The sequence below is a fragment of the Protopterus annectens genome, chromosome 6.part0, assembly GCF_019279795.1.
Source record: "Protopterus annectens isolate FY-2018-M chromosome 6.part0, PAN1.0, whole genome shotgun sequence".
In the NCBI taxonomy this organism is placed as follows: Eukaryota; Metazoa; Chordata; order Ceratodontiformes; family Protopteridae; genus Protopterus; species Protopterus annectens.
The window spans coordinates 1,065,100,118-1,065,127,639 of record NC_056737.1 but is presented as its reverse complement, the minus strand read 5'-3'; the positions used below and the strand labels follow the sequence as shown (position 1 = coordinate 1,065,127,639).

General features: G+C 42.6%; 1 protein-coding gene across 1 annotated transcript in view; it reads right to left on the bottom strand.

Moving 5' to 3' along the window:
* The window catches only part of VIPAS39 (VPS33B interacting protein, apical-basolateral polarity regulator, spe-39 homolog), a 1,635,849-nt gene that overhangs the window by 134,023 nt on the left and 1,474,304 nt on the right, over positions 1 to 27,522 (bottom strand). The window contains exon 18 of the mRNA XM_044074687.1: positions 10,374 to 10,460. Within this exon, the coding sequence (XP_043930622.1) occupies positions 10,374 to 10,460 (87 nt within the window). The remainder of the gene's footprint in view (positions 1 to 10,373; positions 10,461 to 27,522) is intronic.

Sequence of the window (27,522 nt, the reverse complement as noted above, 5' to 3'; positions counted from 1 at the left end):
GTGGAGCAACCAAGCTGTGAGCTGGAGTGTTTGAAGGGATCGATGCAGTCTGCCCGAGTGATGAATCAGTAGATCTGGAATAAGATCCAGAATCCAAGGCTGCTCGAGAAGGTAATGATGCAGGAATGGGAACCATATCTGTGTTTGGGTATTAGGGGAAACGGAGGGAAAGCGTAAAGAAGTCCCTGAGGCCAATCGTGGACTAGAGCGTCTCTGGGGGCGTGGCCAGGAAGTGGAAGAAGGGAGAAGAAATTGCTTCACTTGTTGTTGAAGGGTGTGGCGAACAGGTCGCAGCAAGGCTGCCCCCATTTGCGAAAGATCTGTTCCACAATTACCTGATTCAGAGACCACTTGTGAGGCATGAGAATTGCTCTGCTGAGCCTGTCTGCGATGACGTTGGAACTCCCAGGGATGTGCATTGTGATCAGAAAACGTTGGGAAGAGATCGCCCACTGCCAGAGTCTGAGTGCTTCTCGACATAGAGGATAGGACCTGGTTCTGCCCTGCTTGTTGATGTACCACACCACTGACATATTGTCCGTTTGAACTGCAATGGTCCCGGGAGGGAGAGAGTCCTACAGGGCTTGCAATGCTAAAAGCATGGCTCTCATCTCCAAGACATTTATATGCAAATGGTACTCGTGAGGCTGCCAGGTACCTTGGACTGTCCTGCCCTGATAATGCCCCCCCCCCACCCCACCCTATCAGGGAGGCTTCTGTGGTCACTGTGGCGATTGGAGGGGATAGCACAAATGGTCTGACCTGGGACACTGATGGGGAGACCATCCACCAAGCGAGGTGCTTCTTGCATGCTTCTGTGATCATAATCTTGTGAGACATGGGAAGCTGTTGGAAGGACCACTGTGTGAATAGAAGCCACTGGAGGATTCTCATGTGAAAGCGGGCTAGGGGAACAAGAAGAATTGCTGATGCCATGGAACCCAGTATTCGGAGGATGAACTTGTCTTGAATCCTTTTGCATGTTAATAAAATCTGCACTTGCTGGTGAATTCGTGATACCCTGTCTGGTGGAAGGCTCACAAACATGTTCCTTGCATTTAAATTTGAGCCTATATAAGTGATATGCTGACAGGGCAACAATGCAGATTTTTCGAAATTTATTGTAATACCTAGCCTGGAGCAAGTTTTGATAGTGTAGTCTCTGGCTTGCAGGAGGTGATGCCTGGTGGTAGCAGTGAAGAAAAAGAACCTTGAGTAAGTTCCAGATCCGAGCTGGTCTGCTGGGACTTCCTGGATGACCCTTTTGTGTAGCAGCTTTGAAATTTCTTTGGCTGCTTGGTCCCTTAGATTGGGAGGAACATCTGGAAGGGACTTGTTTGAAGGTAACGGGCGTTGAGCAAAGGGAATTCTGTAACCTCCGGATATGATCGACTGTACCCACTTGTCTTGAGTTAGATCCTGCCAGGCTTTGGGGTAAAGTGAAAGTCTTCCCCCGACTGCCTCCAGAGGTGGGCAGCCGGGCAACCCCTTCAGGGATGCTGAAAGGGCTTCTCAGAGAAAGATTCTCTGCTGTCCTGGTTCTGCGGACCCCCTCTGCCACGAGGGCGGCTTCTGTTATTGTTCCCTCCTCTGCCCCTGGAGGGGAACTCACCACGTGTGTCAGGCAAGGCTTCCTGGGATTTGCAGAACCACATCTTTCCACTCTTCTGAACCTTGGGGTATGATCTGGAAGGAGTGGAAAAATGGACTGCCATGGCAGAGAGAGTCTTGCCTTCCTGTTCACACCTGGTTAGGGTGTCCTTCACCTGTGATCCAAAGAGAGCTGAACCATCAAAGGGGGTATTGGTGAAAGACGCTCTGAAGGGTTCCGCAAAATTACATAGCCGCATCCATGCGTGCCTCCTAAGGGCAACGCCTGTGCCTGCGGCTCTACTTGCACCATCGGCTGCATAAGAAATGAGCCTCATGGAGGAGTTAACAAATGAATTCAGAATCGCCAGCTGGGAGGCCACCTTAGCTTGAGCCCCCTCAGCTGATGGATCTTGGAGGGTATCTCCAAGCTCTTTAAGGAGATCCCTCTGAAGGCGGGTGAAATGGCACAAATACTTCAGAGACCTCATACAGAAGGTCGCTGAAGTAAACATTCACTTCCCATATCTGTCCATATTCCTAGACTCCTTGTTAGGAGGATGGACAGATGACGAAGTTTCTGCCAACTCCTTCTTCGTGGCTGCTGCTACCACCATGGCATCAACAGGTACGCCCTTAGTTAAAAACTGTTTGTCCTGAGGTGCAGTTATAAATTTAACAGGTCTCCTGGGGGTTGGTTTCACTGTGTCTGGAGCTGACCACGCCTTCCGAGCCACCACAGACATAAGTGGGTCGAAAGGCGGAGACACCCAGGAGGTGGAAGGTCGGGAACCAAACGCGTCCAGGAATACCGACACATCCTTGGAAGGGGCTAGGGTATTCCAGTTCCTCCTCTGCTTAAGGATTTCAAGGATGTCTGAAAAGGAGACATCTTCAGAGGGGGATCTCGGGGACCCTTCTGAATCCTCTAAGTCGGTATCTGATGTGACAGACTCAGGGGAGTCAACATGTTTCCTCTTGCACTTCCTCTTACGAGGTGGCTCCTCTGAGTGATCAGGGGAGGCCTTGGAAGAGGAAGAAAAACCCAAAGGGGTGCCCTGGAGCGCTGGTTCCCCACGCTTGGGGTCTGGAGGAGGGACAGAGGCAGATGCAGGCACCATAGGGGGAGGAGCCGATGGGGTTGATCGTGGGACTGGCTCAGGGGCCAGTACACTCCTCATGACCTCGAAGGCATCCCTGCCCGGATGCAAAGAAGACTCCAGTTCCGAAGAAATTGGAATCCCTCTCCGCACCGAGAGGGACGGCTCCGAAGCCAATGTAGGAGCCGAACACGCCTGTGCCGATGCTCCAAGGGGGAGAGCGGGGTCGGACAAGGATCCGATGCCATTCTCCCCCTCGGAGTCGACGAGGGAGTCCCGGCACCCAGATCCCTCCAAGGACGGTACCAGGGAAGGGATCGGAGCAGACGATGGAACCGAAGGAGAAGGTATCAGAGCCGACGGTTTCACGACTCGAACCCCAATGAACTCCGGCTCCGAGCTTAAGGGAGGAGTTGGAGGAGGAATATCTGCAGAAGTGGATGGAGCAGACACCTGATGAGGGGGGATGGACAACATTTTAGCTAGGGCCTGCAATTTCAGCAACCTACTGACCACTCTCTCCAAATCATGATCTGAAAGTCTAGAGGACCAAGAAGAGTGAGAGGACCTATGACTGCGCTCCGATTGGAGCAGAGGTGACTGTGGAGCCGAGCGTATCGACTCCAAGGAGAGAGACCTAGATCTCTTTCAACTCGCAGACGGCTCCAAAGTACGTGTTGGAGCCGACTGGGAGGAAGGCACATTGGTTCTGGCCGGAGCAGAGGTGGATGGTGGTGCTTCACCCAACGACAGCTCAGAACTAGAAGCCGAAGACTTAGGTGGCTTGGAGGATTTCACAGGCTGAGCCTTGGCCGGCGAATCCTGTGGCTTAAGCAAACCCCGAAGGATTAACTTATTTTTGCGCTCCTGCAGGACCCTTGGGCTGAAAGCATGACAAACTGAACAAGAGTCCTGCAGGTGCACCACGCCCAGACAGTGGACACAAGAAGTGTGACCATCTGTCAGAGACATCTTCTGACAGCATGAGTCACACTTCTTCAATCCGGACACTTCAATATCCTTGGACATGTTAACAACACACACACACCAAGGTCAAGCACGCACACACACAAAAAGAAAAACAAGCTAGCAGATATAACTAATTAACAATATAAACTATACTGTTAATACACACTGAAAATAAATAAGTCTAAGTATATAGACAGGAACTACTCTAAAGGGGAGAACGAATCTATCTAAAAACGTTCTCTCTCTCTCTTTTTTTTTTTTAAACTAAAGAAGACAAAAAAGGTTAGCCTCTAATTTAAACGGCTACCGTGAAAGGGAAAAGAGGGGGGGAACTCTCTAAGTAAAATGAGTTTTTACAAACAGGAGGGATAGATGCTATCGAAAGAATATAGCTAGGGAAGTAGTACGACTAAAGAATTTAGGTACACTATAAAGGGATTAAATTTTTAGTAAATATAGAAAAATACAATAAAATTATACGAGCCTGAGCCAGTAAGACAACCTCTCAGTCTGAAGCGGCAAATGAGATCTGGGTAGCTAGCGCCAGGCATCATGGGATATGGGGTAGCCTCGAGCCAGTAAACAGCTCTCGAGCTATTGAAGATGGCCAAGTTGGAGCCGAGGATCGGCTCCAATCCCAACCAGCAAGAATGAAGGCGAGATAGACAACTTAACATTAATACTTACAGAAGAATGTTTTGGAAGAGGAATGAGGTTTAAGGGAATGCAGGTATTGAATGAGCTATGTAATGTTTGACTGACAATGACTGGATAGATTATAAGTGATGAATAATGTTTGCAACTAAATATATGTCAATATTGTTTGTTTTCATTTTTATAAATATATGATTGCCTATGTCATACTTGTTAATTTAATAAAGCTGTTTCTTGTTTAAAAAAACAGAGTACAATATCTGAACTTGTACAGTTTCATCTAAACATATTTAAGAGGATACATTATTCAGGTGTACAAGGCATTTAGGGACCACCACCTCTGGGAATGTTTGGGGTTATCAAAGAGTGGTAGAGAATCATCATGCAACCAGTACAGGATTGACACTTGGTCTTATAAAAGTGCATAAAATATCAGCCTAGGACAGGAATGTGATATAAAGGAACCTGAGGAAGAGGGAGTGGATAAGTATTAGGGAACAGATGAAGGATTGACAATAAAGATAAACAAATGACAATAAAGCTAAATAAGGAATAATTCAGAAGACTAAAACTAATACTGGAAACTGCCCTGACATCTAGCAATAAAGTCCAAGGTATAAATCAATTTGCTCTTTCTGTTCTAACTTCCAGTTTTGGGATGATTGACTTACCCAAAAAAGTACTGCATCGACTGGACATGAAAACCAGAAAAATGCTTCATATTTATCAAATGACATAAAAAAAATCAGAGTATACCAGGGTTATGAAAGCAGGTAGCTAAGGATGCGTGTGTGTGTGTGTGTGTGTGTCATCCAACTGTCAAGTTTTTGTTTGAACACAGTCAGGGATTAACTCTGTACTACATGGATGGGGAGACTATACCTTAGTGAGGAGATCTGTTGGGAGACATATCTGTCAATCCAGCACATTCAGTTTATGTCACAAGCAAAGTTCAAATCCCTGGATCTAGTGCTTCTGGTGCTGTTTGTTTTGCACACATGCAACAGACCCATCAGGGCTGGGTCTAAGGAAGCCCTATATGCCAGTCAAAGATCTCCTTTCAGCAGCCTGTAAGAGACTGAATACAGTGATAAGAGCCTTTAGGAGATCAATGTATGACAGGGTATTCATGTCCTGAATTCTCCTGGTGAGAAACCTTTACAGCATTCCAAATGTTGTAAGTGTCCAGTTAGATACATGCCAAGGGGGGAGCAGTGTATTCAAAGATAGGTCTGATAAGAGCCGAATAGAGTTGTAGTATTACTTAGTTGGACCTGGATGTCATACCCTTGCCTACAAGTTGGCCGACATAGAATGATTTTCTTATTATCTTAACTACATGTTAGTTAAAGGCCAGACTGCTGTCTACATATGTTCCCAGATCCCTTTCTACTGGATCGAATCTTAGGGGCAACTTTATTGATGGAGTAGTAAATTTGTGTTGACAGTTTGCCAAAGGGCATTATAATGCATTTTTTGGCACTGAGGTCAAGGCTTTGGCAGCAGTCATTTGTCTGTGTTAAACCCACTTGCAAGATGTTTGTGTCTTGAGGGAAATCTATAATAGCTCCCAATTTGCAGTCATCTGTGAACTTGTTGAGTCACAGGCCTTTCACATTCATATTGACTTCCAAACTTAGAACATAGCCTGTTTCAAGGCTGTAGCTGAAGAATAATTCAAGCGATCTTCATAAGTCATGTTTTAGACTGTTCAGGAGGCAACTGGGGATGCTGTCGGGACCCATGGAGGTGGTTTTCTTGGCTTTAGCGATTGTTACTAGCACCTTGTCCCTTTGCTGATAGTTGGAGGAAACATACTGGAAGGGATTTCACCTGGTGGAGCTGGAGGGGCAGTGGGGGGGGGGGGTGATGTCTGATCTGAATTTATTATCAGAAGTGCATTTGCTATGTCACCTTGATTTGTGTAGGTGGTACTGTTTGCTCACCACCAGTTCAGCACACTTCTGATCCTTAGCCAGCAAGGCTATCCTGACTTCATGGCTAGTCTTGTTGGACTTAATTAGATGTCTTAATTTCTTGTTTAGTTGTATCAGAGAGCACTTGTCTTTAAGGGAATTGCTTTTTCTAATTTTGGACATTAGTTTTCTACTTTTATTATATACTCTGCTTAGATGAGGATTCCACCAGTGGGGTTTGTTTTTAGTGTTTGTTTTGGATTTATTTCTGGTATGTACAACAGCCAGTAAGCAGCTTTGTATAGTGACTCTGAATAATTATGCATAAGTAGCTGTGGTCTCAAGGTTGGGGGGAGCCTTGAAATTTGACAAACTGTCACTTGACAGGATGCAGTTTGCCTTTGAATAGTTCCTGTTACTGGTTTAGCTGGATTTTCTGGATTACTTTTTACTTCAAATGAGATGGCTTTGTGATCCAAGCTCACTAGTGAGGACGTGGCACTAGGGGAAGGGGGTGTAATGCTCGCCCATGTTGGTGAGTACTAGATCCAGTATATTTTATCCTCTGGTTGCAGCATGCACTATCTGTTCCAGAGTGTTTGTGTTAATAAAGTCCAAGAAAGATTGTGCCTGTGGGTTTGTGGTAGTGTATGTTTCCCTGTCTATAGAGGGGTAGTTAAAGTCACCCATGAATAGGGTGCATGGTTGGATGGTGAGTGCCTCTAATAGGTTTAGGTATGAGTCGTGAGACTCTAGGGGTAGAGATGGTGACCTGCAGCTAGCCATGATATGGTGAGAGACCTTGGTTATGGCGACTTGCACATGGATGAGCACCATGATATTATTTTGTTTAACCAACCTGGAGGTATGTTTGGCACTAATATGAAATTAAACACCTCCACCTTTGGCCCCACTCTGTGTTGTTGTTGGTCTAAATGTAAGGAAGGTACTGTAGCCTTGCACTTCTGAAGTACCTTTTACAGCTTTAAACAAAATCTTGGTCACGAGGTGGGCTTGAAGGGTGTGGAGTTATTTGTTTAGGCTATGAGTAGTAACAATTTATGGTTGCTTGTAGACTTTTTCACTATGCTTGTAGTTTTGTCTTTTTGGCATTACCTAAAAAAAGGCTCTAACGGGGTGGATAAAGCTTTAGCCAATATCTAAAAGCTTGGGGGGGGGGGCAGGTGCAATCCATCTTTGGCAAAGCAACATGGTCTTTTGACCATGTTCTCACATGCTGACAGGTACTGGACCCCCCTGGAGTGACATCAAAAACTAAGCAAATTATTACAATCATTAATTTTATTATCATACTGTGGCACCATCCTTGGTGAAGGTAGAATGCTACTCATTGCAGGGCTCATATCTAGCTATGACACATATCCCAAAAGATCCATTATGTCTCTTCATATAGTCCAGTGAGGCACGTCTCGGGTCATTTACACCCACATGGACTACGACAGAATCATATTATTAGTACCTGGGGTGCAGTAACTTCAGTATGTGCATGACATTGCAGATCCTGGCTCCAGACAGACAGCCAACCATTATCTTCTCCTAGTCCAAATTTGTGAGTGTGTTCATGACATTGCAGATCCTGGCTCCAGACAGGCAGCCAACCATTATCTTCTCCTTGTCCAAATTTGTGAGTAGGGCATCTGTGTGTTGTACAACAGAGTCCTCAATGACAACAGTATTAGGTAAAGTGTATGCTTGCCATATGGGCTTTGCGCTTGTGGGACCATTAAGTGTTGGCTTATGTAAGATGTTTGGTGTTGCTTTTGGTGAGTGTTTTAGTGATTACTGAGGGGCAGTGCCTTTAGATGGCTTTGGAGGTCTTTGAGATTTGGGAAGGTTTCTTTTAAGTGCCTTAGAATAAGACAATGTGTGTGTGTGTGTGTGTGTGTGTGTGTGTGTGTGTGTGTGTGTGTGTGTGTGTGTGTGTGTGTGTATTCCTGACAATCTCGTTTGTATGCTATATTTTTGCCTCAAAGAAAGTTGTGCATTTACATCTCTTGCATTCTGTTATATTCTTTAATGATTAACTGGTTGTCTGACAACATGAGACAATTGCTATTATTGCCTCAGGATGCCCAAATCTACCAAGATGGCCACAGAAACATTTGGAAATTGCATATCCATGTTGTCTGGTCCTGTAATAGGGTTGGCTGTTTAGGATTAAGGATTGGGTTTTAACAAGGGTCTCCTAGGGTAGTTTCTGGGGTTAAGGGCAGTATGTTATATAATGCAAGGAAATGTACATATAACCTTGTATAAATTACAGGAGGAAGCAATTATGAGCAAATTGTGAGCGCTGAAAAGAGCATATTGGCTAACATCAAAGATTGAAACAATACTAATTTCATGAACTCTAATCATACTCTGACTTAGGAATGGAGTCCATTCTCATCATGCTATTAGAAAATCAAAAAATTTGGAGAAATTAAACCAAGTGATTATATAGGAATGAGATATGTACTTAATTGGTTCTCTGAGAGAGTAGCTGATGCATGGAATAGACTACCAAATTAAAGCAAGCACTAGTTTAAATATGTTTGAGAATAACTTGGACACTTACAATGGAAATAACTGTTTTTATACTGGCCTGCTAGAAGGGCATTATTGCCCATGCCTGAAATATTTCTAGTTTTGTATGTATGTGTGCATGTTATGTATGACTGTATGTTAAGAACTCAGTTCTCCAATATCCATTTTTAAAACATGAGGTAAACATTACAGTAAACAACCGATTAATAAATTCAATTAAAAATGTGACAGCCTAAGCCATCAGTATAAACTGCTTGTCAAAACAAAATAAATATATGGCTTAAAATGAAAACAATAATAAACAGATATGCTACAGTCCATCAGCTGTTGCTAGAAATATATACGTAAACCAGAAAAAAACTGTCCGTGTTACCAAACAGCATGTAAACATTTGCAATGAAAAATGAAAGTGACATCTAGTTCATCTAAGCTTCTAATATACCCATAATAAACCTGGCTCACTAATCTAAGATCAGTCTATAAAACAAATCTTACTTTGAACAAACACTTGTATGGAACAACAGATCACAAGACTCAAATTTAACCAAAAACTTCAACAAAGGCTAAACCTCGACATCAAAGATGAGAAAAACACATCTGAAGATACACGATTAACAGTAACATAAAATGTCAACACTAGCAAAAGTAATATAAAGATTTGAGACACTGTTCTAAATGTGCATCCACAAGAAGCACACATCAATAGGCTTCCAATGTTAAGATGAGGTTAAGAACACTCTCCCTTCTTCTGTCCTCCATAACTGTTTTTCAGTGTTGACAATGCCTTGAATGTTGCTGGAGATGTATGTTGTATTACATGAAGAAACCTATAACACAAACATCTGAGCTGTTCAATTTAATAAGATGCCTGACAGCAAACAACCTACCTACAGTAGCAAACCGATAGCAAAGTTTAAGAATATGGAATGGAATAAAACATCAATTCCACATTGTAATCAGAATTCTGGGAGTCAGTAGCAGAAATAATAATATATGTAAAATGAGGAGTATTTTTGCCCACTGGCAGAATACTGGAGTGCACAGAACAAGAACTACCACAAAAATGTTAGAACAGGCAGTGTTTAATTCAGCTCTTGGTTATCATGAGTACAGTTGGCGATGATGAAAAATGAAAAAAAACCGAAGATGACAACATTAACAAAGAAAGGCTAAATAATTTCATTTATTTATTTAAATCTGATTATTGAGTTAGTGCAATGAAAAATTCTGACAAATTTGTGTTAAACTGGGGTTTAGGTGCAGATAAATGCTAAACCCAGTTAAACCTATTCCAAACTTCATACGTACATGGAAGCCAGCAACATACCTAAAATGGCAGCATTATACACAAGTCCTTTTTATGCATGTTTTTTTACACCTACAACCTTGCCATCGGGCAAGATTTTGTACAAGTGGTCGACAAGGAAACAGAAAGCCTGAAACATATGTGTACAAATGCAGAAAGATATCAGAAAAAGTGAGACAGCAGAAATTATGCTTGAAAGCATGTCATGTTTCATTTTACTACAATAAAAAATTGTAGCTGTGCATTTTCTTTTATTACAGACCAAAATAAAAAAAAGATTTGCAATGTTACCTCAACTGGAGCATTATTTTTCTGCAAAATATCCACCACTCGATGGAAACCAATTGGAGCTTTCTTCTTTGTGTAGCCCAACCAGTTCTGAAATCCAAAACAATGACATCTGAAGTACAGTTAGACTACGGAACCAAACATCAATAAATGCAGCCCAAAACACTGTTTTGTTACATACAGACTCTGAAAATAAACTTTCCAATATACAGACCTCATTTCAAAACTGGTTCTGTATCCACTTTATATGGATTTAACTAAACTAAATCCCATAACATTTTAACAAGAGCTAATGATATCGTATGATTAAGCCACTTTAACACAGTTTAGTGTGGATATTCAGTTTAACAAATTGCATCATCTCAGTGGTATCCCATGAACACATTAGCTTATAGTTAGAAAATAATGATGGATGATTTGATCATGGTATACGTTTCCAAAAAAAAAAGCAAAAACAATGAGCATCTACTGAAGAGAAAAGATTTATTTTAATAACTCAGTTAGTGGCTGATCATACAGTTAGAAAGGGGGAGTCTCAATTTGCAAATGAAAGTTATGCCTACCATAACAAAAAGTTTGGATATTAACAACGGGACTAATGCCATCAGGTGTTAGCTTAGCACATGAAACTTACCCAGACTCCTAAATTACACCCAATTTACCCATAATGCTCTACAAAAATTTATCCGCAAAGGTTAGTCATGCTATGCGAAAGTACTGCATAAAACAAACAATAACACTGAGCTCTGCACCATGGAAGAAAGAGGGAAAGGGAATGGCAGATGAGCATGTTGACAAGGATGGACTTGTTCATCCAGACCTTTCATTATGGTAAGTACGCAACTTCTGAACCTGACATGAAACGATTAATCTTCATCAGCAGCATGGTGGAGTCCAAGGTTTATCCTCCTAAGTGGTCCCCCACATGGGAATATGCACCTGCTTACTGAAGCTCCATACAATGTGCAGATCTGCTGAGCAAATCCAGATGAAGCCTAAGCAGCTGCTGCACAAGCATTCTGTGATAAGACAAGTAGCCACTGTCCTGGCTGAATGTGCCCTAGGCTGAGAACGTGAAGCTGTAGCCACTGCCATGGCTGAAGGTGTCCTAGACTGAGAAGGTGAAGCTGTAGCCACTGCCCAGTCTGAATGTGCCCTAGGCTGAGAAGGTGAACTTGTACTGCATTTCTCAAAACAAGACGTAAAGCAGTCAGTCAATAATTACAATACATCCCTTTAGAAAACATTTTATGAGTGTTTTCCTAATCAGACCTGTCGACATAAAATGTGAACTGTCTGCACATATCAATACAAGACAAGTGTTTGCTTTCATCTGAGTAGTTTGGAAAGAATACAGGAAGGTAACTGACTGAGATTAGTCATAGTAGCTACCATAGGCACAACTGGAGGCCTAGTTCGTAAGAAAACTTTGTCTTTATGATACAGAACATTCAAACATAAGGGATGCATTTCATGCATAAGGCTTGTAATTCTAAAACTCTTCTAGCTGAAGTAACAACAAACTAGGTCAGTAATGGTAAACCTTTTGGGCTCGTTGTATCAAAAATTTTAAAATGCCTATCTTGACTCTGCTGGCATATCACACCCCACCCCGCAAACAAAAGAGAAACAATTCTTTACATATTTATTTATTTAAAAAAATACAGTCCAATCATGTGTCATGTTTTGTATTATAAAAGTAAAAGAAAAATCAGTGATATATAATCCAAAAAACGATATGTGCTCTGATAATTTTTGTTGCACTATTTTAAGCCCAATTACCCTACTTTTAATAGTAATTTTGATATGCACTGAAAAAATATGGAACACACTGCGCTTGACTTGATTAACATCAATTAATGACTTTTTTGTTGCTGAGTTTTAACAGATAAGTGCAGGGTCACATGTTTCTTGTATTTTTGTTCATTCAGTTTCTTTGGTAACTTGGGTGTTGGTGAACACTGGTGTGTCACCCAAAACGTTGTGGTGTGTCACCTTTGACAAGCATATCACAGGTTCGCCATTACTGAACTACGTGAATGTTTTCTCAAGAGCGCTGGTTCAAAAGGAGGAAGAATGTGCTTTTCAAGTACAAGGTACAAATCCCATGGAGGAGCAGGATCCTTTTGATGATCAGAAAAGTACCTTTAAGTATGACTTACATACCTTCAAAGATGCTAGGACAAAGACTGAGAGCATTCATAGACATTGGAGACAGCAGCAAGGTGCACTTTTGTGGAAGGGTAACTGATGCCTGTATACAACATTTGATAAAGATAATCAAACATAGCAGGTACAGAAGCTGTGTAGGGATACAACAATTTAAAGTCCATACAGAAAAAATATGTCCATTTCCTCTTCGGTATATTTTAGTATTGGGTCTCTGGGCAGATTTTAAGACTTTAGACTACAATATAGTCTATTCTGGCCAGGATCTCTAGCCAGCAATGATGGACGTGGAGAAGCCATGCTGTTATCTGAAGAGAGAGGAGACCCAGATGAGGTTTGCAGGAAGAATGGGTCAACAATGATACGACAGCCCTCAGATGTAGACACTTCCCCAAAAAATGAGGTTTGGACTAGGAAAATCAAAGTTATCAAGACCAAAATGGAGCTAAAAGGGGGTGCTGAAAGTACTATGCCTGACCTAGAAGGGAATGACGTGGAGCCATGAAACTTATAAGTTATTCAACATATTCATCCTGAAGTTCAACACACTTGGCACATCGTGATTGAAGTTTCGGTAACCTTGCCAAAAAAGTCTGAATTCTGGTCACTGAAATACTACTCTGCTGCTGCAGTCACCTCCAAATCTCTCAAAAATGGCCGCCCTTTCAAGCTCTTTTTAAGATTTGGAAACAGGAAATAGTCAAATGGAGCAAGATCTGGTGAGTAGGGTGCAACCCAATTTTGTCAAAACGTCCATTGTTTTACCAGTTCTGAACAGGTGCATTGTATTGCAAAAAGAGAACTCCTTTCCGCAGCTTCCCCCTCCTTTTTTTCTTTCAATGCCTCCTTAAATTGGCACATCAAATTACAGCAGTACTTTGCATTAAGAGTTTGGCCCCTTGGAAGACAGTCAGTCATTACACCACCTTCCTGATCCCAAAACAGTGGCCATGACCTTTTCTGCTGCCTTTTGGCTCCTGAACTTCTTTGGCCTTGGTGAACCTGAGTGCCACCATTATATGGACGGTTGTTTTGTCTCAGGATCTTAGTGGTGTAACCATGTTTCATCAGCAGTAACTAGTCATTTCAAAAAGTTGGTGCCAGCTTGATGAAAGAGCTGCAAAATCAACTTGGAAGTGTCCACTCAATGTCTTTTCTCGTTGGCATTCAAACATCTGGGCACCCACTTGGCTGACAGCCTTTGCACACCCAGTTCCTCATGGATTATAAACTCAACATATTCCCTGGATATCTGTAGTGTCTCAGCAACTGTTTTAGCTGATATTCGCCAGTCTGCCAAAATCAGGTCATGGACATGGTCAACAATTTCAGGAGGTGACACTATTTGAGCCCTCCCAGACCTTGCTGCATCTTCAGTCTTGAAAATCTCCACACTGAAAGTTTCCACACCACTTTTTCACAGTTGAGTAATAAGGGAACTTGTCACTCAATGTTTGCATCATACATTCAAGGATTTCCTTTGGAGTTTTTTTCTGCAAGAATAGGAACTTCATGACGGCTTGAAGTTCCACACTTGAAAATTCCACACTTTTTGTTGACATAGTTCAATGAATGATCTGAAACAATGTCAAAACATAGCTTTACAATTCTGCAAATTGGCACTTTATAACATGAAATAACCCTCTTTTCAGCTACAGAGGCAAAATAATGTTCAGAATTTAGAAGGTTGGTCAGGCTTAGAACTTTACAGCATCCGCTGGTATAAAAATTATTTTTGACTTCTTCAGCCTGGCTTTTGAATGACCTTTAGAATAAAAGATAATGAGAAGAAAACCACAAATGAGATCTGGGGTGCATTGCTGGATGGCAGCATCCCTGGATATCCTTACAGATTGCAGAAAAGAAGCTGCTGCACGTGATGTTGGCTGGGGATGTAAAAATGTCACAGCAAGGCTTCCTCTGTAATGGAACCACTTCCAAACTACTGACGGGCTGAGGGACTATTCAAAGAGGCATCACAAAGCTCTGTCTGAGCTTGTCTGCCAGGAAATGGCATGTGACTGGCAATCAGAAGTCTGTTGAGACAGCCTACTTCCACACATTCACTGCTTTTTGATGGACAAGATAAGAGTGAGTTCCCCCTCCCTTCGTCAAGCATGTATTCACAGCACTGAATTACAAAGTGTAAATGACCTGAGATGTACCTCCTGGAACTAAATGAAGAGGGACATTATGGAGCTCTCAGACTACGTGTCCCAGACTGAACTGCGCAGCATTTTACCTTCAGCAAGGATGATGGCATGATATGAACAGAAGATGATTGATTTTAATGATTGGCTTAGTTTCTGGTGTGATTTGAAAGGAATGCGATATCTGCCAGCATGAGAGGACATGGTTGACAGATAGTGCTTTGCCAAGGATGGTCTGCACCTGCCCTCTCTAGGCTTTTGAATATTTGCCAAAACATTATCCTCCCCCATAGTGCCATTTTTAGGCAATGCCAAACCTTCTGCCATAGCAAAACCAAACCAAAGGAATCTAAAGGTGTTTCTGCTCAATGCCAGGAGTCTAAATAAGAAACCTCACTCACTCCAAGCTCTCCTCACCCAGAAGAATACAGACATCTGTGTAGTTACCAAGACATGGTTTAAAGCTGCAAAGAGCACCCTGTTAGTGCAGGGCCACAATGCCTTCCACATATTTAGGCCAGCTACTCAACAGGCGGGGACTAAAGAAAGAGGTGTCTCAAGCTATATCAATAACAAGCTCACCTCAAGGCTGGTCAAACAGGATGACATGCGGTGTTTGAGCTTCTCCACATCCAAATTACTACAGGTAAAGTCCCATACAAACCCATAACTCATACCTAAACTTACTGGTGACACTCACCATTAAACCGGATACCGTATTCTTGGGTGACTTTGACTACCCCATTATAAACTGGAAATCATACATGACCCCAGACTTGCACACCCACAGATTCCTGGATTTTGAAAAACACAAACACCTTGGGCCAGATAGTTCATATGCTCAACAGTGGGGCAAACATACTGGACTTGGTTCTCACAAGAGAAAATGCTGCACTCCCCTAGTGTAATGTCCTCTCTGGTAAGATCAGAACATAAAGCTGTCTCCTTTAAAATAAAAATAAAACCCATAACTCCAGCTAAACAAATAGCATTTAGAAACTATACTAAGGCAAACTTTGCATTACTAACTGACAACCTGGCAAAATATCAAGCAGCCTCAAACCCTGAGGACAAGGCTTCCTATGCAGACTTGCTCACAGATATCCAGTACATCATGTTAATAAATGCATAGATACAACTATGCCTATCAGGAATGAGCTCAGAACAAACACACCCTGTTGGAATCCAAACATCAATAAGTTGTATAACAAAAGGAAGAAAGTCATAGCAAATGTCAGGAAATACAATGCCTGGAAGGATAAAAACTCTCTCATCAATCTAAACAAACAACTCAGAGGGCAAATCAAATCTACCAAAGCCAGTTTTGAGATAAAAACAGGCTCTCAGGCCAAGGAAAACCATAAGGCTTTCTTTAACTTTGTCAGTATCCTCAAAGGCTGTACACAAAAATGTTCAAAAGTGATTTTAACTGGAGCCACCTATATATACAGAGCCAGGAGATATAGAAAATCTCCTGGCTCATAATTTCATCTCCATATTTACCCCCCAGGCACCTCTCAGGAAATACCAATGAAAACACCTCATCCAACTATCACTAGGAAACAGGTCCTAAATGCACTCTCCAAAGCCAAGAACACAGGCCCTGATAATATCCCAGAATGCTTCCTAAAAAGCAGGAAGCGCAAACAATCAGGATCACTGGATTCAGCATGTAATCACAGCCTCTAGTCAGGCTTTGTGCCAAGGTAATGGAGAACTGTAATAATCATCCCTCTGCACCAGAATGAGTCAGCTACAACCCCGGAAACTAAAGATTCATAAGACTGACTAGTGTCACATGCAAAGCCGTGGAAAGATTTATCATGGAAATGATTAATAATGACATAGGAAAACTTCAGACATTGGATCCAACCCAGTTCAGTTTTGTGAAGGGCAGATCCTGCCTACTCAACCTGATGAGCTTCTTTGAGAAGGTCACCAAGGCAATGAACAAGGGCAAAATTGTGCATACTGCCTGTCTTGACCTAGGCAAGGAATTGGATACAATACCCAACTTGGGCACTGTAAACAAACTCATGGAATTAGGCACAAACCCCTACATTACAAGCTGAAAAGCCAGCTGGCTCTCAGACAGGACCTACGAAGTTAGGGTAGGGGAGTCCATCTCCACAAAGAAGCCAATCATTAGTGGAGTCCCTCTAGGCTCTGTGTTGCCATCTACTTCTAGGAAGTCAATGCCAATGTCAGGGGCCCCTGGCTGATCAAGTTTACAGATGACTGCAAACTGGGAGCAGTCACAGAATCCACCCCCCCCCCAAAAAAAAACATTAATATCTTCCAGGAAGGGCTAACAGAAAAATAAGCAGTGCCAAAGTCACAGTTTAAAACTCATTCCCAAGAAAAACACCCTTTGAGAAGTCAGAAGAAAGTACATTCGTAACAGTAGATGTTCAAGTGATCACTGCTGCAGTAGCCTTAGCTATATAGGTTATATCTTACCAAGGATATAACAACCAGTCAGATTCCAAAGCTTCAGGGCACTTTCCATGTGCCCAAACTGCCACACAGTTTGAGCTGAGTTAACTAAAAGACAAGTTTGGGAACCAAGCCCTTCAGAGCTTTCCTATCAACAGAGAGAAGGACACTGAGCCCTGAAAGGGCAATGCTAGGAAGAACAAAAAATAAATAACCACACTCTGCCATAAACAACACACCAAAAAACAGCGGGAATGGAGGGAGGGAGTGGCTACTGCAGCAGTGATAATTCAATCACAATCTTATGGAAAGTCTACTTACACAACTATGTCGATCATATTGATCACTGCTGCAGTGGCCTTAGCTATATGGGAACTACATTTGGGAAGTGAAAAAGGAAAAGGGTCCAAGAGCCCTGGAGAATGGAATGGTCCTTGCAAAACCTGATCTAGACCTAGAGAAGGAATCAAGCTTACAGTACTTTCTAAAAAATAAAATATGTACAGAGGACATTACAGCTTCTAGAATACTTACACAATCCAGCTCTTTCAAAAACAGCCACATATGAAACCAAGGCCCTAGCAGAGTGGGCCTTGACCCTCCTTGAAATAGTTTTATTGTGGTGACTATAACAAAAGATAATTGCCTTAGACAATCATTTGAAAATGATCTGATTTGAAACAGGTTATCCCTGCTTCTTACCTTCACAAGACATGAACAATTCATCCAAACGTCTGAAAGATTTAGTTCTGTGAACAGTACCAGAGTTGTCTGTGAACATCTAAGGTATGCAGTATTCTTTCTCCCTCATTTTTGGATTCAGGAAAGAAACCAGGGAGATGGATAATATGGCTTAAAGTAAAGTAAACTCAGATAATACTTCAGGCGTTAAAGGATCAATTCACAAAGAAACCTTGTCTCTGTGGAAAATGAGATAGGGTTGTATTACGTCCAGGACTTGCAACTCAGATATCATTCTTTCAGGAAGCAGAGCAATCATTAAAACTGTTTTCCATGCTAAGAACCTCAAGTTATCCATGATATCTGGTTCAAATGGAGAAAGTGTTAGTTTCTCTAACTCAACATTAAAATCTCAAGGAAAGGCCACTGGTTTTCTTGGAGACCTCTTATGCAAAATCCCTTTCAAAAACATTTAGACATGAGAATGCATTGAAAGAGGAGGATCCATGGCCAGACATGCTGAAATGACTGATAAATTAACCCAGACAGAGGAGTAAGAAAGGTCACAGGATAGTAACTCACAAATATTGTAAAACCAGAGAACTAGCCCTGAATGGATGTTGGTTATGTTGTTCGTACCAGCTAGAAAACCTTTTTCCATTTGCTAATATATGATATTCTAGTAGCAGGCGTTCTTGCCTCCATTAGAACCTGCTGCATGTCCTCAATAAACAGGTGCCTAAAAGGAATAAAACCCTATCATCCAGGCAGTCAACTGCAGTTGACTGGTGCCAGGGTGCATCAAACACCCATTTTCTTGTGTGAGTACATCCAGTCTGTGAGGAAGCTTGTGGTAATTGCCCCTGGTCATTTCCAAAACAAGGAAGAACCACAGCTGTCTGGGCCAGAAGGCAGTCACCACAATGATCTTGGGGGATTCCTTCTGAATCTTCAGAAGTACCCTACATATCAGTGAAAAGAAATTAAAAAATAAAAACACATTTCTGTTAAAGGAAAAGAAAAGAAAAGGCATCTGTCTTCCAGGCCTTCTTGCATGGAGTCTTGGAGATGAATCTTACCAGCTGATTTATCAGAGAGGAGGCAAAGAGGACTAGTTGAGAAACTACCCACATATGGATCAAATCCTGGAAGACTACCTGATCTAGTTTCCATTCATGAGTGTCTGCCCTTGTCTTGCCTTGCTCAGCTTGTCTGCCATGCAATTTTTCACTGACACAATGTAGGATGTCTGAGGAGTAAGAATGTGCTGTTAAGCTATATCCCAAGCTAACAAGGCTAGTCTGCAGATGGAGTAGAATCTGGTTCCTCCTTGCTTGTTAATGTACCACGACTGTGTGGTATTGTCTATAACAACCTGAAGAGGTCCAGAGGACCAAAGAAGATTCAGAGAGTTGACAGCTTTGATCAGGGCAAACATTTATTTTATATTTATGTGTTTGCATCTGTCCTTGGTATCCTACTTACCTTGCACGTTTATCCCTCTTGAAATTGCTCCCCAGGCAAAGTTTGAGGCATTTGTTGTGACTGACTGCTTTGGAATAGAGAGGAAGAGGGAACTAGAGTTGTCTGTGTGGTATCTGTTGTCTCCATCAAGTGATTTCTCTTCTGACAAACCCCAACACTGTGATTAGAAAAGACAAAAGATGTTGGTCTGGGACCAGAGACTTCAGATACCATTGTATGTCTCATGCAGACTCTTGCCAGCGGTATCAAGAGAATCAGAGAAGCCACGAGATCCAAAATCTTGATGTATTCCTTCACAGTGACCAAAGACCAAGTCAAAAACCCTAGAAACAGATATAGATAAAGATCTATCTTTTCCTGTGGAAGAAAAGTTCTTTGAACATCCTGAAACACGATACTGTGAGGAGGAGTCAAGAAAGCCTTTTGAATTTTCTCTTGGAATATCAGCTTGTGTAAGAGATTTCTCACACAAGAGAGATTCCTGACACTTTGAACAAGACTCTGTAAAGATAAGCAAGTTGTCGAAATATGGGAACATGTGGATACCCTATAGGTTGCAATGAACTATAACTGGAGCTAGACACTTTGTGAACACTCTTGGTGCAGTGGATAGTCCAAAGGGTAAGGCAGTGAACTGATAATGAGATCCAGACACACAAAACCTTAAGAAACGCTTGATGTCTGGATGAATGGAAATGTAATGAATAAGCATCTTTTACATCTAATGATACCATGAAACTTATAGTTTCATAGGTAGGTACTAGGCTATCGGGCCTAGGGCCTATATAAGCCTAGTCAAACGGTACCCTGGCTTTTGTCACCCAAGAAAATTATTTTCCTGTGCCCCTGTCAAGCAGAGCCAAAGAAGTGATCCCTGGGGTGAATTTCCTATCTCCCATCCAATCATCAAGATTTTTCTTGAAGAGTGCTAATGAGGAGCTTTGTTTGATATAGATAGGTAGTTTGTTCCAGAGTATGAGAAGTCTCTGGGACAGGAATCTATCCCTCCAACATGTTCTGTTTATTGTGGTGACAAGGTTTAGGTCCCTCGGAGGGATTGGGATTTCTTTATGTGGAACATGTCCAACAGCTCTGGGTTTGACATAGCTTTGTATGTTAGGCAGAGATTGCCTCTGAGTAGGTGATATGCTATGGAGTAAAGCTGGAGTTTTTGAGATGGTCTGCGTAGGGCATCTGTTTGAGGCTGGTAATCCTCTTTGTGAGGTACTTCTGTGGTCTTTCCAGTTGTTGTAAATGTCTTGTCAGGTACATACCAAAAGGGGTGTTGTACTCTATAAAGGGTCTAATGAGTGATGAGTAGAGGGGAACAATGACCTCTTTTTTCCTGGATGAAAAACCTTTTGTGATGAGGAATGCCACGTAGAAGGATTTCCTGACTACTGTGGTGATGTGATTATCAGACTACTATCCACTTGTGTCCCAAGGTCTCTTATCACACTTTCGGTGTTGAGTAGACTACCGCCTATGTCAAAGTACATGGGTACAGAGTTTTTACCAAAAGGGATGACAATGCACTTTTTGGCATTGAGCTTAAGGCCACGGCTTTGACACCAGGCATCTGTCTCAGTAAGGCCCTTTTGTAGGATGTCCACATCATTAGGAGTTTTGATTATGGCTCCTAGTTTGCAGTCATCTTCGAACTTTGTTAGCCAAAGACCTTCTGTGTTAGCCTGTATTTCTAAGATGTAGATACCAAACAGGAGAGGATCTAGGACTTAACCCTGTGGTACTCCACTTGTCACTGGTCTGAAGATGGATTTAGAGTCTGCTACTTTCACGGTGTGGGTTCTGTCAGTGAGCCAGTTGGCAACCCATCTTGTGACATAGGGATTTATACCTAGTTTAGTGAGTTTGTTTATAATTCCAGAGTGGGGGATGGTGTTGAAAGCCTTGGCGAGATCTAGATAGGCTGTGTGAACCACCTTAACTTTATCTACAGCTTTGGTGACCGCTTCACAAAAGGTTTTGGAGACATGATCTGCCTTTTACAAACCCGAACTGGGTAGGGTCCAGATTTTGGAGATTACTAATGTCATTGTTTATAAGTTCCATGATAATACGCTCCATCGCCTTGCTGACCAGGCTTGTCAGGCTAATGGGGCGGTAGTTCCTGGGGTCCGTGGTGGCTCCCCCTTTGTGGAGTGGGATAACCGTTGCTGTGTGCCATTCAGTGAGCACAAAGCCTGAGGTGAGGCTGTGATTGAACATAGTACTTGGGTGGGGTGCCAGCTCGTTCTGTAGTTCATGTAGAACGCAACCTGGGATGTTGTCAGATCCCACGGATGCTGTGTTCTTGGCTTTGGAGAGTGTGTTTTTTACCTGTGCAGTTGTGACTACAGGTACTCTGCATTCATCCGGTATAGAGATAGGCCCTTTAGGGGATGAGAGAGGGGTAAGTTAGCAATGAACCTATCTGCCAGGATGTTGGCAGTATCAGTTGGTTCTGTATATTTAGTGCCATTGTGCTGTAACTCAGAGCAGATCTGAGTGTTGCCATTGAGATTCTTGACATATCTATAGAATGCTTTGTGGTTGTCTTTAGAATCAGTAGCAATTTTGTTTTCATAACTAGCTTTGGAGGATTTTATGAGGGATCTCAGCTTCTTACTGAGACTGACCACGGAGTTCCTCCAATCATGGGATTTTTCTCTTTTTTGCAACAGTTTCTTTCTTCTGTTGTAGAGTTTGTTTATAGCAGGGGACCACCAGATTGGCTTCCTTTTTTTGGAGGATAGCATCTTGGTTCTGTTAGGGATTGCACAATCCATGCACTCGTGTAAGAGCTTATAAAGTGCAATTGTATAAGATTCAGCAGTCGTATCTCTATTGTCCATCAGCATGGGTGTCGTGAAGTTTGCCACTTCTGTCTTAAGAAGCGTGAAGTTGGTTTTGGAGAATTTTTTTACGGTGGTTTCCCTAATGAGGGGTGGGATGTGGATGTCTAGGGTGATTTGCTTGTGGCTGGATCTGACCAATGAGGAATTGACCTCAGGTGTGGAACACCAGTTGCCCATGTTGGTAATGACCAGGTCTAGGATACTGCTGCCCCTGGTGGAGGTGTGGATAAGTTGATCCAAGGCATTGGAACTTATGAATTCCAGAAAACATTGCGCAAAGGAGTGGGTACATGAGTAGTTTTCCCAGTTAATGGTGTGGTAGTTGAAATCGCCCATTATTAGGGTGTTAGGTTGTACCCTAATATTTTCCAGTGTATAAAGAAATGAGGAGTGGGAATACTGGGGCATGGTGGGGGATCTGTAGCAAGCTACAATTTGCATTGCGGTCTTGCCCAGAGTTAGTGGCACTTGGATAATCTCAGATGCATTATGCTGAGCAACTAGCCTGGAGGTGTGGATATCCTTAATGAATATGGACACTTCTCTGCCTTTAGTGCTTCGGACCAGGTTAGGTGGCCGAAAGGTGAAGTATGAATTATAGCCTGGTAATGCAGGGGTGCTCTCTGGAGTCTTGAACCAAGTCTCTGTCGCTGCACAGATGTCGATGTTCTCCATTTTAAGGAGTGCCTTGAGTGAGTGCATTTTGAGGTTTAGACTTCTAGCATTAAGTAGCATTACCCTCAGATTTTGCTTGCTTGTACCTGTTATGGTGGTGAATTTGTCATTTGAATCTTGCCTACAAAAGGCACTATAGGGGTGGCAAGAGCCTTAGCCAGTATCCGGAATCCCAAGGGTGACAGGTGCAGGCCATCTCTGGCAAAGCATCGTAGTTTGTCGATCATGTCATCCCAGGCAGACAGATACTGGATCCCCTTAGAGTGACACCAGAAGTTTAGACAATTGTTGAAGTCAATCATTTTGTCCTTGTACTGTGGTATCATTCTGGGTGATGGCAGGATGCTACTCAGGGCTAGGGTCATACCTGCCTGGGCTACAAGATCAGAAAGCTCCTCCATGTCTCTTTTCATGTAGTCCAGGGAGGTACGTCTCAGGTCATTCACACCAACATGGACAATGACAGAGTCATATTTGTACTTGTTTTGGAGTGACCTGAGTGCATGCGTTATGTGGCGGATCCTGGCAACTGACAGGCAGCTGACAGTAACTTTCTCCTTGTTTAGCCTGGTGAGTGGAACATCAGTGTGTCTGACTATAGAGTCACTTACGACTAGAGTGTTGGGTACGTTGTTATGCCTTATGGGCTGTGGTTGAGTGGCACACTGAGTTTGTGGGCTATGTGTCATTTGGGTTGTGTTGGGGGGTGGAGGTTGCTTGCGTTTCTGCTTTGGAGGTCCCTGTTGCTTGGATAGATTTATTTTGAGAGCCTCTGCGAATGTAGGTGTGTGTTTTGTGTTTCTATGTGTGTGTTTTTGTGGTGTAGTTTTGAGGGACTATGTGATGAGTGTGGTGTGGTGCAAGTGTTTACCTTCTCCTCTTGACTGTCTAGTCCAGTCTTGGGTGAAGAGAGCTTTGCTTCCAGTTTGGTTATGTAAGTGCATCTCTTAAATGAGGAAACAGAGGTAACAGCTTGTGAAGTGACACCATTTTGAATTTTGGCACTATCAGAGGATCCATAAATGGTCTCCAAGCATTTTTTTTGATTGGCAGTAAATGCATCCTTGAATAAAATCACTTTCCTACCTGGGAAGACAGTACTGGTTCCATCTCTCCCTGGGACAGCATGTGATGAAGGATAGGTGGAAAATATGGAACAGTGCTGTCTGCAGGATGAAAAGGAGGAATTTCCTCCTAATGCCATCTGTAACTTTGATGAATGATCTTCAGAACCCATTTGTCTAAAACTATTTGCTGTGAAAGGGAAAAGTGGAGATTCAGAATTTCTAGAAGAAAAAAAAGGGTTGCCAGGGTGGGAGGGGGGTTGGGGGGACAAAGTTGCTTAAACAGTCATTTTGAGTTATTGCACAGAAATGGGGAAATTGGTTCAGGTTCTGGGAATTCCTTCTATACCAGCTAATGGTACTTTCTTGAGGACTAAGAAAAGTACAGTTTTGTACCTACCATAAATGTAGATGTTCGAGGATTCCATTGCTGCAGTCCTTACTATTGGGTATAGTCATATCCTCAGTCTTTTCTTGCCCCAGATGTCAGAAGACCCTAAAAAAAAAACAAGGCCCAAAATACCTGCACCAAAAACATGTACAATATATACAAAAATATAAGCATGTAAACTCACCTACACAACCACCCCTAAACACAGAGGGGAAGGAGGGGACTGCAGCAATGGAATCCTCGAACATCTACATTTATGGTAGGTACAAAACTGTACTATGTTCTTCGTTTTCCATTGCTGCAGTCCTTACTATTGGGTAGAATCCCAAAGCAGAGGTAAGGGAGGCTGGCAAATCATAAAGAAGTAGGAGCTGACAACATGCCTTGCAAAACAGCTGTGGCAAAACCAGCCCTAGACTTAGAGTAGATAGGAAGGTGATAATGCTTAGAGAAAGTATGCACTGAACTCCAAGTAGCTGCTTCCAAAATATCCTTAGTTGCCACCCCTTAGAAATGCTGTTGAAGTGGCAGTAGCCCTAGTGGAATGAGGCCTAATCCCAGCTGGAATCTCCTTGCCATGATGGGAATAACAAAATGCAATGCAAAAGCCAATCCACCTAGAAATAGTTTGTTTTGACACAGGCTTGCCCTGTGAACTCAAAGCAAAAGAAACAAACAACTGCTGAGACTGCCTAAAATCCTTAGTCCTGCTTAAATAATAACGCAATTTGCCTGTGTACATCTAAAGTGTGCAAAATCTTTTCCCTTTATTTTGAGGGTCTGCATAAAACGTAGGCAAATGAATAGGTTGGTTTAAAGCCACACTAGAAACCACCTTAGGCATAAAGGAAGGATTAGTACGTAATGATACCCTATCCTTATGGAAAATCAAAAGGGCTCTACTGCCATAAGGGCCTGCAACTCAGACACCCTTCTTGCAGAAGTAATAGCCAACAGAAAAGCAGTCTTCCATGACAAGTATTTCAATTCAGCAGTAGCTGCAGGCTCAAAAGGTTGTAGAGTAAGTTTTTCCAACACAAAATTGAGATCCCAAGCAGGAGTAGGAGCTCGGGTCTTATATTCTTTGCCCCTCTAAGAAACTGCTTGAACAAAGGATAAGGTGGGTCACAATCATAGTGAGCTGAAATTGCTGCAGCATGAATCTTAATGGAAGAGAAGGACAAACCTTTGTCCAATAACTCAGTAAGATATTGAAGAGCCACACTCAAATTAGGCTCAGAAATCTCCAAATTCTTTGCTGTACTCCAAAATAAAAATCTCTTCCATTTTTCTCCTTGTACTAGGTCTTCTAGCTTCCATAATCACATTTAAAACTTGTTGAGGAAGTTGAGACCTGCTGTGTTTCAACACAGAATATGCCAGGCTGTTAGATGAAGAGGACATTGAGCAGATGACCGTCCTTCTGAGATAACAGATGAGGAATCAGAGGTAAAGGCCATGGAGGCTTCTTTACCAGACTCCGTAGTAGTGGGTACCAGTGTTGCCGAGGCCAATCTGGAGCTATCAAAATCATCCTTGGCCTGTCTTGTCTGACCTTTAATAGTACCTTTGGAAGAAGAGGCAGAGGTGGAAAGGCATACACATGAAGGTTTTTCCAACTGAAAGACAGAGCATCCACTTTCCAAGCTGTGTGATGAAACCCCTTTGTGCAATACTTTGGCAGCTGGTGGTTTAGTGGAGAAGCGAACAGATCTATGTCTGGAGTTCCCCATGACACTGTCAATTTCTGAAATACATGAAGATCCATGATTTGTCTGCTTAACACATCTGCTAAGGAGTTCTGTGCTCCTGGCAGAAACCTTGCCTGAAGAGTTAGTTGCAAGCTTATCCCATAAAATCATTGCTTGCCTGCATAGAGGATAAGAATGTGTTCCCCCCTTTGTTGATGTACCACATGACAGTTGTGTTGTCTGTTAGAATCAACACCTGCCCTGGAAGAAGTAACTCCTTGAGCCATTAATGCAAAAAACTGGTGCTAACATCTCCTTCATGTTGATATGTAGATGCTGTAGTCTGGCAGGCCACTTGTCTTGTATCCACTTTCCATTTAGATGAGCTCCCCTGACTTGCCTCTGGCGAGGTCACAGAGTCCCTTGTTTAGGTGACATTCCTGAGCCCACCACAAGAATTCTTTTGAAGGCAAGGTATTATTTGAATGACAGTGTCCAAATCCTGGCAGTGCTGTGTCCATACATTTTGAGATACCATTGTAGCTTCCTCATATGCAGTTTGGCATTGGGAAGCACCAGAATACAAGATGCCATGAACCCTAATGCTTGAAGGACTGTCCTTGCAGTCAGCACGGACTGATGAGATAGTTGATGGAAGTAAAGTGACAGACTCTTTTGTTTGTCCGGGGTTAAAAGGCCATCTGGGCTGCTGTATTCAGTCTCACACCCAGAAAGCACATGTCTTGAGAGGGTACTAGACTGGACTTTATTTCGTTCACAGAATACCCTAGGCATCTTAGCACTGCTATAACATATTCCAGATGCTGTAGAAGGTCTTCCTTTTCTTGAGCCAGAATCAGGCAGTCGTCCAAGTAAGGATAGATTTGAATTGGCAATGCAGAGAACTGATAATGAGAATTTCCAGCTCAGATACTTCCCAACTTAGCCTTATAGGGAGATCTAAAGTTACCATCCAGTGATCTTTGCCCAGCAGAGGTAAAAGCTGTTGTAACATCAACATCTTGAACTTGGGAATGTCCGTTGAGGAGAGATAAATCCAATTGGTCTCCACGTGTTCCCCCTCTTGGTACTAGGAACAGGCGAGAATAAAATCCTAGGCCTTTCTGATACAGGGACTGGCTGAATGGCCCCTATCTGGAGTAACTGAGAAACTTGCTTGTGAGCCTCTTTTCTTTGTGGAGGAGGAACGCTGGGCATGCTTTGAAAGGGGCATTGTATGGAAATAAAATCTGTAACCGTGGTGAATGATATCCAACACCCATTTGTCTTGAGTAATTAAATCCCAATTTTCTTTGAAAAGAGACAGTCTTCCTATCTACTGGCAGCTGGACTGACCCCTGCCCTCACCAGAAGTCTGAGCAGGTGAACTCCCTGTTCTAGGCCTAAAAGAACCTTGAGCCCTGCCCCTACCACCTCTAGACCTACCCCTAGACTGGGAATCATAAGCAGGATATGTCCACCTTAGCAGGCCAATTTCTACTAAATTTGGGTGGCTGCACCTGCAAATCTTTAACAGTTTGCATAGACTTAG